The sequence below is a fragment of the Arvicanthis niloticus genome, chromosome 1 (assembly GCF_011762505.2).
Source record: "Arvicanthis niloticus isolate mArvNil1 chromosome 1, mArvNil1.pat.X, whole genome shotgun sequence".
NCBI classification, from domain to species: domain Eukaryota; kingdom Metazoa; phylum Chordata; class Mammalia; order Rodentia; family Muridae; genus Arvicanthis; species Arvicanthis niloticus.
In genome coordinates this window covers 70641421-70656895 of record NC_047658.1, presented here as the reverse complement: position 1 = coordinate 70656895, position 15475 = coordinate 70641421, and the positions used below count along the sequence as shown (strand labels likewise).

At 35.9% G+C, this 15475-nt stretch overlaps 1 protein-coding gene across 2 annotated transcripts in view; it reads right to left on the bottom strand.

The window, feature by feature from the left end:
- Fchsd2 (FCH and double SH3 domains 2) overlaps positions 1-15475 on the bottom strand; it is a 185586-nt gene that overhangs the window by 39510 nt on the left and 130601 nt on the right. The window contains exons 10-13 of one of the 2 annotated variants that reach the window (XM_034508835.2): positions 11004-11099; positions 9379-9450; positions 3057-3173; positions 104-208 (exon numbers count right to left, since the gene is read on the bottom strand). In XM_034508835.2, the coding sequence (XP_034364726.1) occupies positions 104-208; positions 3057-3173; positions 9379-9450; positions 11004-11099 (390 nt within the window). The remainder of the gene's footprint in view (positions 1-103; positions 209-3056; positions 3174-9378; positions 9451-11003; positions 11100-15475) is intronic. The other variant, XM_034508846.2, reaches the window with a different exon arrangement.

Sequence of the window (15475 nt, the reverse complement as noted above, 5' to 3'; positions counted from 1 at the left end):
TTAATACCCATGCAGAAACTCAATTTCAAAGGTGCATTTCACACTTAACATTCCACCTAGAACTAGTGACACACTACAATTGACAGCTATCCTACTGTCTTACCTCTGCTTTACGGATATTTTCTCTAGCTTCATCTATTTTCTGTTCCAGCTCTGCTCGGCTTTGTTCTGATACAGCAACTCCATGACATTCTAGTTCATTTAGAACCTATCAAAGAAAATAAAGATTTTTGTTCTCATTTCTTTCCTTGAGCATTTACACAATTCCAGAGGGTTCGGAGCTAAAGCAATAATTAATTTAAAACATTTATTTAATTAATTTTTAAAAATTGAAAGTTGCCAAACAAGTAAGAGTCCTTGTCTTAGCTTTCCCCGATGGTAATGACTTATAAAAGCATGCATAACAGCGCCCTCCTCTGGAGATGCATCTCAAGGTCTCTAGTGCCCTTAAATCACAGCAGTATGAAACCTTAAGTTTACTATGGTTTCCTGTGTCCTGCAGTACTGCACATGGCATCAGGGTTGACCTGCCTTTCCGAGGTTTATAAGCTGGTGCCTCCCCAGTGCTGGTCTTGCGCAGTAAGGCCACAATTAAGATTACTTGAACACTAGCACTGTGATGCTATGACAGCTCTGATAACAGAGATGGCCATGACAAAACCCACAGGAGAGGAGAGCTGACAGTGTGGAAATGCTGGATAAAGTAGTCCACAACTCCAAGTGGGACTTTGTTGTGCTATAGAACAGTGGGTATTTAAACACTCATTGTTTGCTTATCCATTTTCCATTTAATATTTTGGACCTAAGGCAACAGGAGATGTAGGGTGAAAACCAAGAAATTGATAGATATACACCTTATTTTCATTGTATATTTGAGACATATATATATAGCTTTGACTTTAAAAATGGATGTTGACTTTTTTGGTTTTGTTTGTTTTTATTTTTTTAAGAATAGGGTCTAATGAAGTTTAGGCTATTTTCAAATTCACTAGGTTGCTGGATTTTTATTCTGATTTTCCAGCTTCTATCTCTAGGATTACAGATTTGTACCATCACACTGCCTGACTATGGAGTATTCTTGCAAAACAATACTTGTAAAGAAACAAAAAGACCTCACTATTGCACAATGAATCCATCACATACTCTTTACACCAAGATACTACTACCCCATCAATTTGTATTTTTCTAAACCGTATTTAAGAAAATCTTTTTTATGGGGAGAAAAAAACAGTGACATATCATTCCCTCAATGTTTCTACCAAACCTTGTCATGTTTGCAGAAACTGACCTCATTCTGTTTAAAGCACTCACCCTACAGTTTAGCAATAGTGCACTTTAACTAAGAGTACTGCTACTGGGACTTTTAAACTTCTTTTAAAACAGCAAACAGCATTTGCCGGTCAATAAAAAGCTGATTGGCCAATAAACAGGCAGGATTAGAAGGTGAGACATCAAGCAGAGAAAAAGAGGATTTCTGGGATTGAGTCAGGCGTGGAGATTTACCCAGACACAGAGGAAGGTGACTGCATGAAACTGAGGACCAGGTAACCAGCCACATGGCAGGACTTAAAATAGGATAAATGGGATAATTAAGTTATGAGCTAGTCAGGGAACAGGCCCAAACTTATGGCCTAAGCATTTATTCATAAATATAATTAAGTCTCAGAGTTGTTATTTCGGGGAACTTATGTGTTGGTGGAAAAGCCCTTAGTTACTAAAGTGAAAATTGTACATGTTGTTTGTTCACTGTTTTGGAGCACTGGTGATTAAGCCAACTGCCTAGCACAAGTAAGCAGGTGTTCTATTAGTGAGCCTTACCTGGACTTCTATATTTTAGTATTAGTAGACATTGCCAAATTTATATATTCTATTCTTTAATATCAGTGTTATATTTTAATTCTATATCAATATATTATTAACATATATAATACATAATCATCTTACTGATATATTTAGTCCTATTAATAATTCTATATTTTAGTATTAATATATATCCCCAAAAGGTTGTACCTACCGTTCCCTATATCCTGACCACAGGGATACTGCCAAACTTTAAATTTATGCTAATACAAAATTTTGAAAATGTGATTTTATTTTTGTGACTTTACAGAAAACATAGTTTCATGTGTTGCTGTCCACTTGTATTTCTATTTCACTGCATATGCATGTGTGTATACACATGGGTGAGTGCACTTGCCCATGAAGGTGTGTGTGGAGGCCAGAGGCTGATGTTAGTGGACTCCAGCCTGGTCTGCATAGCATATACCAGGATAGCTAGGGATGTGTACAGAGGAGACACACAAGTCTTTAAAAAAAAAAAAAAAAAGCTTATTAGATTTTCAAAGCAGGTAAGAGTTAAGAGCATAATGCTGACTGTTGAGACAGGGAAAATATACATAAGATTTTTCACATTAGTAGAATTCAACTATTTGGTTAGGAGCACAGGTTGCTCTTCCAGAGAATTCAGGTTCATTTTCCAGCACACATGTGGACACTCACAACTGTCTATAACTCTAGTTCTAGTGGATCCAACACCACCCAATGCCCTCTTCTGACCTCTGTAGGTGTTAGGCACAAACATGGTGCACATGCAAACACAAATAAAAATAAAATTCAACTCTTTAACTCTATCTGAAATCTCATAGAAGGCTTCTGTGAAAACCTCTCTCTCCCACCTTCACTCCTCATCCCACCCCACCAAACAAACAGTGTAGACAAAAGCCACTGAAGAGAACTCTTAAAAACTGAGGTTTTTAAAGAGCTGAAGTGTAGATGGCTTCTGGCAGGGTGGCAGGAGGAGGGAGGATACAGTTTGTTTTAAGAACCTAGCCACTGGGAGTTTGACCATTCTTCAAAGAGTATAAAGGTAATGCAAATTGGACTTTTTTTTTTTTTTTCATTCTTTTCTTTGGGGGAGGTGGACCTGAGAAGACTGAGATGTGAATGTGATCAGGATGCATTAGGTGAAGCTCCCAAATAAACAATAAAAAGATTAGGTTGGAAAAAAATCTATCTGATTTCAACTGCACAAAGCCAGCACACTCTACCATACTTACCCGCTGCTGATGAACAATGTTTTTGTGCTCACGCGCCACACGTGTGGCCCATTTCCGAGCCTCCTTATTTAGACTGTGCTCCTCTGTGGTACCAGTTTCTGACTCTAACTGTCGACTCTACAACATGAGAGAGAACAGAAAGAGAAGGACTGTTATCTCCACTATAACTTTTACCAATCTGTAGCTGGACCAGGGGGTCTTTCCTTAATCAGCACTGACAATTCAAGACATGCCCTACTACTGTGGGAAGCAATGTCTCACTTCATAGAAAATCAGTGTTAGATAGCTACAAAGAGATTAGTTCCCTTGGAGGCCACTGAGGATAGACCTCTCCCTTACAGTCTGCTTTGGGCCCCACCTTCTTTTTCTCTGGTAACACTGGAAAAGTACCAATTTTGCCACTCCTCATCAGTGGTTCTCAATGACCCTTTAGTACAGTTCCTCAAGTTGTTATGACACCTAACCATAAAATTATTTTCACTGCTACTTCATAACAGTGAGTTTTGCTACTATTATGAATTGTAAATCTGTTTTCTGATGGACTTAGGCAACACCTGTGAAAAGATCATTCAAGCCTCCAGGGAGTCAGCGCAACACACAGGCTGAGAATCACTGTAAAGTTTCCTTGTCAAAAGAATGGAATCTCTCCTGGCCAGGGTGGAGATAGGCATTCTGATCTGAGTCAAGGATCAGAACATTACACACATATTGTTTTCTCCCTTGAGTGAATCCAGCAAAGTATCCTGCTTCTGTAATGAATATTATATTACTGTCATATCTGAACAAATCCTATAGTTCTCCATTTATTATAATACATAAAACACCCAACAAAAAACCTGCTTATAAAAAGGCATTTCTTAAATTCACTCTTATCACTGAAGGGCTACTTGCCATTTTAAGACTAAATCACTCACTTTCAAACTCTGTCAGCTCCAGCACTTGCTGAGTGACTTACTTCCTCAACTTTAAAGCAAGGATTCAAAATTACATCTAAATAGAGTTGTCATAAAGATTAAATAAGTTAATAATAAGTTATACAACTAGAAAAATGTTTAGCGTGAAGTAATGTTCAAAGAATGTCAGCCATTAATTTTTATTATCTTTCAATTCTGGTTATATTGTTTCTTGATATCTGATGAACTTTAGTTCATCATCAAGATTTAATCCATAACTAGGGCCTGTGTGACGGCTCAGGGGTAAGGGAGCTTGTTATCAAGTTTGATGAGCTGAGTTTCATTCTTGGGACCCACAGAGAAGGAGAGAGTTAACTCACATCTTGTCCTTTGACCTCTATATTAGTAAATAACCATTAAAAAAAAAGATTTGCAAGCTGGATGCCCCAGTGTGGGGGAATTCAAGGGCAGGAAGGTGGGAGTGGGTGCATGGGTGGGGGCACATCCTCATAGAAGTAGGAGGAGGGAGAATGAATAAGGGATTTCTGGGGGGGGGGAATGGGGAAAGTGGATAACATCTGAAATGTAAATAAATAAAACATAATAATAATAATAATAATAATAATAATAATAATAATAATAAACAATAAACAACTGGCTATTGTAGTTGAGCATTTGAGATGCTTTGTCAACAACTTAATATTACCCATATTGCTGGGACTCCTTATAATCCTCAAGAACAGGGTACTGTGGAAGGGACCCATAGAACTTTAAAACAATATCTTTATAAAATAAAAAAGAAGGAGGTTTCTCCCCATACACCACAAATTTTTTTTAAATCATGTTCTTTTTATTTTAAATATTTAAAAAATTTGGATGCCAAGGAACTTTCTGCTGAGTGTCTATAGCCCCCTACAACTAGGCATACTTACACCTAGGTGAAAAGGAAGGATCCACTTACTGGCATGTGGCATGAACCCAATCAGGTATCTAATATGGGGAAGAGGGCATGTTTGTGTTTTTTTCTGTAGGATGGTGAAAAAGCATGGTGGCTGCCAGAGTGATTGGTGAGACATGCTGATGCTGGGACAAAAAAATGATGTTGATTTGTTAGTTTGCTGAGTGCCCTGACAATGGTGACTGGGAAGCTGTATTGGACATATGTTACTGACCCACCTTTGCTTTCCTATATCCCAGATGGGACAAGCTGCCTTGCCTCAAGTTTTTAGACCTTGTGGGACAGAGAATCAAAATGAGAGGTTATAATGACTCTTGTATTTTTCTTAAATGTGACCAGTTATTCAAACTCAATCATGTACTGGTCTAGAAATCAATTCAATATTGGAAATAACAGTCTTCATTTGGAAGGCTGGATCTGGACATTTTCAGAGACATATTTGGAAGTTTGCTGCAGTTCTCTATGATGTTATGTTAGCAAGAGATAAAGTTGGGACAGGATCTGGATTTCAAACAAGTGTTAGTGCATGTGTTAAGGCTCTTTTAATTGTCAAGTTAAAATTATGTTTGTTTCTTCTACAGTTTTAATGTAAGTTGCATTGACTGTATAATTTCCAGTTGTGTTAGTGTGTTGAAACCTAGCATGTCTGAAACAGGGTCTATCAACCAGCTTTTGTTTTATTGCCCTGAATATTAGATAACCTTGGTTTTCTGAAAAAAGCTTGCAAGTACTGGAAGAAGTGAGTCAGGTTTTAAGCAGAAGCAAGAGGGTAGTGGGCTTGATTATTGCTGGCATAATAGCTTTAACTATATTAATTGCTAGCACCACTGCTTCTGCAATTGCTTCGACACAAGGCTACTTTTGTTAATCATTTAGCAAAAAATGTTACTAATGTGTTGAGTATACATGAGGATTTAGATAGGCATTTGGAAAAAGGGATTGATGCTCTTTATCCTATTCAAATTATTAGAAGGAGGTTCAGAGTTTAAGAGTAAGGAGCTATCGAGTGTCATGCCAAATGCCAATGAAGTTGTGTTACTTCTAATTTTTACAGTGATAGTCATTATAATTAGGAAAAAGTTTAAAGACACTTGCAGGATATCTGGCCTAAGTCTAAAACCTCTCTGGATCTTTTAACTTTGCATAGTGAGATTATGAATTTAAAGAATGCTGCTCTGCTGAGCTTTGATGCTGAAGATACTGCTGATAAAATTATCCATGGCTTGAGGTCAGTATTTCCATTATGGTCAAGCTTCAAGAATGGCATATATAGCTTGATCATGCTACCCTTTTTGTCCTGGGAATACTTTTATTACTGCCCATTGTGTTAAAGCTTGTGTTTAATAACATCAACATGTTGGCAGCCAAAGTACATGATTTGAAACTGAAAATGGACCCTCAGACAGAGTTATTAATTTAATAGGCTGTCAAGCCAAGGACAGGTAAGATTCTGCACAGAGCCTTACCAACCTAAGACAGAAATGCATTGCTTTTGATAATGCATATTCTATGACAGGTAAGGAAGGCATTCTTGTCAGAATGAGCTAAGACAGGCTCAGTCTTGTTTCTGAAATAAAAGAGGGGGATATGTGGAGAGATTTTGGGGCTGCTTGGCAGAAATCTGACATTAGCTAAAGACAAGGAAATGGGCTTCAGGTAGAAATCTGACATTAGGCTAGAACAAAGAAGTAATTTCAGGCTCTAAATCTTAGGCTAAAACAAAGAAGTAGGCTTCAGGCATGAAAATGATATTGAGTTAAGACAGAAAAGTAGGCTCAGACATTTTGGTCATCCTAATAAGCACTTAGAAACAGTGATCATGGGACTTTGTTTATTGCCTTGTTTGTTTATTGACTATTTGTGTTTATTGTCTTGCTTGTTCCTTGATTATTTGCATCTATTGTGTTGCTAGTTCCTCAAACTAGAACTGACTTTAATACTTGCATGTAATTAAAATGGTATAAAAGAAAAAAAAAGATTTGCTTAAAACAAAAAACATATAACAAGAAGACAGACAACCTAAGAACAAAATAAGAATTTATAATGAATAAAAGATATATATATATATGTGTGTGTGTGTGTGTGTGTGTGTGTGTGTGTGTGTGTGTATATATATATATATATATATATATATATATATATATATATATATATAACCAAAGTAGATATATGAAGGTCTGGTAAGCTCATGAAAACATTTAACAGCTAGTCATCACATAAACATAAACCAAAAGTGCCATAAAATACTATTTTATAACCACAAGGATGGTTAAAATCAAAGAGGTGGGTTAGTGTGTAGCTCAGCAGCAGAATGCTTCCCTAGTATACATAAAGCCTTTGGTTTGACCTCTAGATTTGTGAAATAAACAAACAAACAAAAAAGAAACAACACAGATATCTGTAGTGATATGGAAAAACAGGAACCTTCATATAAAACTGGTGGAAACAAAAAACAGTGCAGATACTTTGACAAACAGTTTAGCATTTTTCTAAAAATGATTTAAACATCAACTTTTTATGACTCGATAACCTTAGGCATACTAATACAAAGAAATAATTGTGGTAGCATTATCTCCTCATTACCCTCCCCCCTCCGTGTGCATGTATGTATCTGTAGGCCAGAAACAACGTTGAGCATCATTCCTCAGGTGCTGTCCACCTGTTTTTGAGGTATAGTCTCTCACTAGTCTGGAGCTCACCAAGCAGGCTAGGCTGACTAGAGTTCAAGTTATAGAGACTCATAAGCCACAGCAGTGGGATTTTTTTTCAAATTATAATTACAGCATTTCTCCTTTCTCTTTTCTTCCTCCACACTTTCCCATATACCCATCTTGCTCCCAGTCAAGTTCATCAATCTTCGATTGTTACTGCACACATATATATATATACAGATTCCTAAATGTTACCTGCTCAGTCTGTATGTTACTTATAAGTATGTTTTTAGGACTCACCATTTGGCACCAGACAATGAACTGATATGCTCTTCCTTGGGAATTATTAAGCATACCATCAAGCCTGATTTTTTTAAACAAACAAACAAACAAAACCGTGGGAACTGGTATTAAACTCAGACCATCACATTTATAAGACAAGAAGTTTACTGACTTAGCTAGCTTCTAAGCCAGGTAAGAGCTAGAGTGAAAAAGAAACTAAATGTCGACCAAATGATAAACAACATGTGGAATATTCACACAATGAAATATTAATCAGAAATTAAAAAAATACAGGTACATTCAACAACATGGATAAATCTGAAAGACATGTTAAATGAAAGAAACAAGATACAACAGACTATACATATTACATGATTTAATTTAGAAAAATGCCTAGAAAAGGCAAATTACAGAGACAAAAAGTATAAGTTGCCTGTGGCAGGGGATAGGAATAAAAATGAGGGGCTCTTGTCTCATGGTCATGTAAGTGTTCTATGATTTACTTACAATGATGCTTAAATAACTCTGTAAACACACAGAAATTATTAAATAGGAATTCAGTGTTTGCTGAAGTGTCATATGCTTCAAAACAAGATGAGAACAAGAATGCTTTTAGATGCTATATAGACAGAATACAGAGGTTATTAGTCTTTCTTGCATGGCCAAAGTTTACCTCATAGGACGAGTGAGTTAACAGATCTAACCTGGACTCTGCTCCACAATAGGTTTAGGGCTACCAACTCTAAAAGGAAGAAGTTAAATAGTTGACTCCACCCTTGCAAAAACACTAGACTATATGGAGAGGAAAAAATACTGAGGCAGGGGTTATTCTTTCTGAAGAGAAAAAAATTGTACCCAAAGGCTGAAGAGATGTGTCAGTGGTTAGGAGTACTGGCTGCTCTTACAGAGGATCTGAGTTCAGTTCCCAGCACTCAAACATACTGTTCTATAGACATCTGTAACTCTAGATCCAGGGGTTTCAGCTTCCTCCTCTGGCTTCTGTAGCGACTAGGCATATACAAAGTGCATAGACGTGTGAAGGTAACAGCTCACATATATTTTATAGTTAACAATCTAGAATGATTTTTGTAAAATTGTATTTAACTTCTTTCATCATGAAAAATATTGTTCCACAAGCACTGAACATTCCTTTCCAAAAAGAAAAATGTGTATCAGAAAGAATATAAATACTGCCATCACAACAGCTATGCTCTATTCATTCACAACAGGACACTGGTCATGTTTCTTTTATTTCTTAGGCTCTAGTCTTCTTTTAATAAAGGCAGGATGAGCTCAATGTCCCCACACTGAGGAAAGTTAAGGTGCTCTAGAGAAGATGAAGAATGAGCACCTCACTATCTTGGTAACAATAAAGAAAACTTTCTAATTTATAAGGTAAAACCTGAAAGCTATGGCTGGTTTACTAAAGGGCCCCTTAGCCATACACATGACTTTTACTCCAACATCAGGTCCCATCTTTCAGTGACATGCAAGCCCACACATTCCACCCTTCCACCCTGTCCCATAGCCCCATATACCTCAGCTATCGTCATTCTCAGAGCACTGACAGGGGAGAGCTCAATATCCACCAGTTGGGCAGCTTTTAAACTCTGCCCAGTAAAGATTGCACAAGGACAGAAAACAGCAGAGAGTTAGAATTTTAAGGCAAACAGGGACATAACAGCTAAGAACATTAGCACAGTGCCTAGAATCGAAGAGAGGTCTCAGAGCAATGGTGGAGCTTTGGAAAAGTGAGGTAAGAGTCACTATTATTCTAACTTTCTGATGGTAAATGGTCAAAGAAAAAAATGTCTCAAATTGGCCAGAATTTTAAGTTTAACAAACGTGATAAACTTGTTTATACTATGTGTCTTCTTTTTCTTTTAAAAGCAACATCTTGTTTTGTAGCTCATGTTACCTTAGACTCTTAAACTCTGAGGTCATTCTCCTGCCTCAGCCTCCTGACTGATGAAATTACAGAAATGAGCCACCACATAGAATCATATCCCATATCTTCTAATGTTCTGCTTATTCATTCCAGGATTCAGAAAAGTCAAACTCTAAGAAAATGTCATTGAGTCATTAAGCAAAGTTGAATGCTTTTAAAAGAAGGAAAAACTAGGTAGGTAGCTTAGCAACAGAGCACCTGCCTAGCATGCATCCCTAGGCTTTATCCCCAACACTGACAAAAAATAAAAATGAATAAAAATTTAAAAGGAGAGGAATTGCTGTAACGAAAAAGATTATTATATAAAGAAAAATAAGAGAAAAATAAGGATTTCCTCAATTTCTTCCATATAGGCTGCAACACCAAGCTATTTAGAATGTAAGGGGGTGGGGGTGGGAACTGGGTTTGATGGCTCACACTGTAATCCCAGAACTTGAAAGGCAGAGGCAAAGATTTCTGTGAATTTGAGGACAGTCAGTGCTACAAAGCTAAGACCTTACTTTAGAAGAAAATGAAGAGTCAAACATATATCTATTAAACTCTTGAACTATATACAAGTTCTCTAGGCACTGACTCTTCATTTAAGACTTATAAATATACTTCGCTTTTTTGTCTTAGCTTGCTTACTTTAAGAAAATATGCTAGATATATTCATACATGTCTTATCCTTTTGTACTATTAAATTTTGTAGTTTTATTGTCAAACAATATTTTGTTTCTTTTCAAAAGTCAAATAATTATAAACATTTCTAATAAACTTAGAAAAATATGACTGCTATTTTAAAACTACACTGATAGTTTTAACAATTTAAAATATGAAGGAAGTTGACAAAGATCTATAATTTATATAAAACCAGCCAAAATATTTTCACACACATATTTATCATTCTATTTATTAATTCTACTCTGGTTAAAATTTAGCCACTGGTTGGTTTGAAGGATATAGTATAAAGAATTTCATGCCCAGAGAACACAATTTATTCTTGAAAAAAATCCACTGAATACAATTTCTTTTCTGGTTGTTTTCAGATTTCCAGTAACTTACAGAGTGGAGAGTTGTTAGCACAAAGACACTGGGTGTACAAGCCACACTAAGAAAGGACCAGTGTGGTTTCTCTGTGCCTTCACAGTTGTTATAAATTAATGAGACACACTCAGCTTCTGCTGCTTATTCAAGCACAAACAACAAGTAAAATGAAGATGAGAATTCCCTTACAGTATCACTGTCACAAGGCTGGAACTGGAAGGGCTGAGGCTTGTGAAATACAGCATTCTCTTGTAGAAACAGTTGAAGGTTATAGTCCCGTACCACCTAAAGACAAAACAGGAACCTGTAAGTCTTAAGTAAAGTTAAAATGTTCAGTAATTATATTCTAAAGTTTAAAGTTTAGGGGTTGGCCAGATGGCACATCATGTAAAGATTACTTGTGGCACAAGCCTGATGGCCTATATCCAGTCACCAGAACCCAGGTAAAGGACAAGGAGAGCCAACCCCACAAGGTTGTAGAGGTCCTCTGACCTCTACAAGTATGTTATAGCATGCGTCTTCTCATATGCATGTGTACACACAAACACACACAGCACACCAAATAATGATAAAGTTTAAAATGTTTAAAGTATATTTATTCATCTATTTTTTGATTTACTTATTTTGATACAGAGTCTTACTATGGTGCTTTGGCTGGCCTGGAATGCACTATGTAGACCAGGCTGACCTTGAACTCACAGAGATTCACCTGTGTCTGTCTTCCAAGTGCTGGAATTAAAGCCATGTATCACCATACCTGGAATTATTTTCTTTAAATCAAACAAACAATAATTTATTTTATTTTTAATTATATGTATATGTGAATGTCTCTGTATGGGTTTGTGTACCTGTGAATGCATGTCCCCATGGAGGCTAGAAGGTGTCAGACACCCTAGAACTGGCATTAACAGTCAGCCTGAGGTGAGTACTAAGAACCCAACTTAGGTCCTCTACAAGATCATTACTTACTCCTAACCACTGAGTCATCCCTCTATCCCTTCTGTTATTTTCTAAACAAACAAGAAATCTTCCAATACTATATAATCAAAAAATAAATAAAAATGATACACATCTTACTTTTTGTTTAATTGAGTTCCTTCTTATGTGTCTGATTTTTCTCAAGAAGATAATTCTAAATTTGGAATGTACTAGTTTAGACACTATTCTGGATTAGGAGACCAGACAAATACTATGCAATATTTTAGGATGATAAGAAGATAGCTACTATATAAAAACTTACTGGGGGCAGTGATGCAGGGGATGGTAGAGTTGGAAGCACATAGTCCCTCTTGGTTTCTCCTAGCTCATCTTCTTATTTTAAGAAAAGATTTATTTTCATTATATATATATGGTTCATAGGCCTCTTAAAACTGAAAGCCAATTTCCTGCATGATATATCTTGAGAAAGGCTAGTTGTGAGCAGTATTTAACTGAAAACATTCTGAGTTCTACTTAGCCACTATGTGCCCTTTACTCACCCTTTATTTGCTCTGCATCAGAGATCATTGAAAACTGGGCAGACGTGCAACTCTGCTCTTTGGCATATGGTTATACATTTATCTCAGTGTCTTTTTTGAAGATCAAATCCTTTCCTTTTATTAGTAAGAGGACCTCTGTTTAAATCAGTTGCCTATGCAAGCACAGGTTTATTTCAAGACTCAAACTTTATTTCACTGGTGACTTATGTCTCTCTTAATGTCCACACCATACTGTATTGATTTCTGTGACTTTAAAGTAAGCTTCATAAGCTGGAATTATGAGGTTGGCTTTTCCTTTTCAATATTACTTCAGCTATTTAGGGTTTCTCACAGTTCCATATAAATGAGGTTTGTCTTTTTCACGTCTATAACAGAAATGGCTATTGGAGTTTTGATAGGAATATTAAATCTGTAGATCACTTTAGGTGGTACTATAAAGTCAACAATATGAAACCCTCTAATTTATGAATGTTTATTATTTCTATTTATTTAGATCCTCTTTTGCAGTATTTTGAAATTTTCAGTATGTAATTCTTTGGTTAAATTTATTCTCAGGTATTTTATTCTCTAGATACTACTGTACTTGGAACTGATTTAATTTTATTTTCAAATCATTAATTGTTAAGAGTACAGACATACAACTGGTTACTATGGTTTGATTTTGTTTCTAGAGTAACTTTGCCAAATTGCTTTTTTATCTGGATTACTTCAATAGTTTTTATATTGGTTTTATGGCTTATTATAGAGAATCATGCCATTTCTAACTAGCAATAATTTTTATTTTTCTCTTTCTAACCTAACTGTTTACGTTAGGACCTTGAGTATAGCAGTGCAGTATAGTCATGAGGGTAGTTCTTGATCTTGGTAAATATACAATATTTCACTATTGAGCATGGTATTAGCTATTGGCTGTTCACAAATGGTATTGTGTTCCACAAATTCCCATCAATTTCTAGTTTGCTGAGTTCTTGTTTTGACTACAATAGAATTAAAATTTGTAAAATGTCCTTTTTCATATCCACTGGTTTTTGTTTGTTTGTTTTGAGACAGAGTCTTACTGTTATGTAGCTCTGGCTATTGTGGAACTAGCTATGTAAGCCAGGTTAGGCTCAATCTCACAGGGCTCCACTTGCCTCTGCCTGCCTGCCTGTCTATCTCTTGAGTCCTGGAATAAAAGATGTGTGCCACCACAGCCAGCTTTTCATATCCACAGTAATGATCATAATTTTTTTTTTGGGGGGGGGGTTCGAGACAGGGTTTCTCTGTATAGCTCTGGCTGTCCTGGAACGTATTCTGTAGACCAGGCTGGCCTTGAACTCAGAAATCTGCCTGCCTCTGCCCCCCCAAGTCCTGGGATTAAAGGCGTGTGCCACCACTGCCAGGCAATGATCATAATTTTGTTCTTTAATATATTAAATTCACTTTTCTGGCTAGTTTTCAAGATGTTATATATATCATTGGTCAGTTTTCAAAGAAATACAGAATAAAATTGTCAAGTTATGAACTGTTTGTTCAAGGAGCTACACTACTAATTGGTAGAGGTATCTTTTGAAGGCTGAGAGCAGGAAACAGAAACACACTATACAGGACAGTAGAGCTGCTTTTGGAGCTACCATTCTAGAAAAAATATCCCTGCCAACATCTGCTTCAGTTACATATACAAAGCAATTCATAAAATATTAAGGAGAAGAGCAAGTTTCATAAATAATTAAAATTTAATAGAAGATCCTAGGGCCAGTTGTTTCCATTTATGGGATGAAAGCTATAGAGAGCACTTTAACATTTATATATGTAGTGTCTGCATGAATTACCCTTACAACAAACTGGGACTATGTTATATTGTAAGCAAGTGGAGAAAACAGATTTTTTTTTTACCCAAGCAAATAACAGTATAGAATAAAAAAGTCAAGATTTTAAAACATTCCATTCAGTTAGCAATCTCTGGGTTGCTTTTTGAACCCTTACAGAACAGCATAATGAGCTGTTTGTAACAGAAAAACACATGGTATAAATCTCGTAGGTGTGAGCTCTTCTCACTTACAACAGGCACATCTCCAAGCTACATCACTCATATTGAATTTTTATTCCTACCACTTCCAGTCTTGACATAAGAACATCTCATTTACACCTCACCCCCAGGGAGAGAGACACTCATGAGTGAAAGCAAAAAAATAAAAGCTTATCCCTTTGTATCCAAAGTAGTTCATAAATTCTTAATTCATTTTCAATAACAATAATATGAAAAAAGAGATAAAATATCACAGTAGAGTAACAGTACAGTAATGGAGGCATTGTGTGTGACAGAGAGAGAAGGAGAGGTACAATCTCAGGATCAGTCTATCTTCTTTTCCATAAAACAAATATGGGATTCACAATGTAAAAGAAACATCAAGAATACCCTGAAAATTAAATACATGCACAATTTTTCCCAGTCCTCATGCCTGTATGTTTATTTTATTACTTTTATTTTTTTACAGTGTAGTCATTGCCCTCATTCTGAATGCCTACATATTTTTAAAACTAAAAATAGTGAGATTTTTTGGAAAAAAAAACAAGAAATTTCAAAGAATTCTGCCAAAAGATAACCTGACAAAATTAGAATAAAAATAGATTACACTTTCCAGTAAAGCTGGAAATGAATAACATCATCCTGTCACATTCCCACTAAATGAAAATTCATGGACTAATGAGAAGATGGAAAAATAAGAATAAAAGCGCTTCATATCAGACTATAGCAGGAGTAGGGTGTGTGTGTGTATTTAATTGATTGAAATCAAGAAAAATAAACTTTTCGAGAAATAGCAAGAACACTAAATAAAGAATATAAAAAGAAATACTTTAGATAAGGTAATAATTGAGGAAACACATCACTGAAAAACAAAACAAAAAGTATTTCTGGCAAAATTAATAAAACTGACTGGTAAGTGTCTCCAAAAATAAAGTGCAAACACAGAAACAATAAGGAAGATGGCCTCAGAGACAGACAAGCTCTTAAAAGATATGTAACACCAGATATGGTAAGTGGACAACTATACAGGAAAATGAAAACTGCCATAATGTACTAAAATGCAATTTTAAAAATCAGAAAAAATTTCAGAAAACCGGAATTGACTACTAAACATTTTTTTTACAGTAGTTAAAAACCATTATCATGTGGAAGGAACAGAATCAGTAAGCATTTAT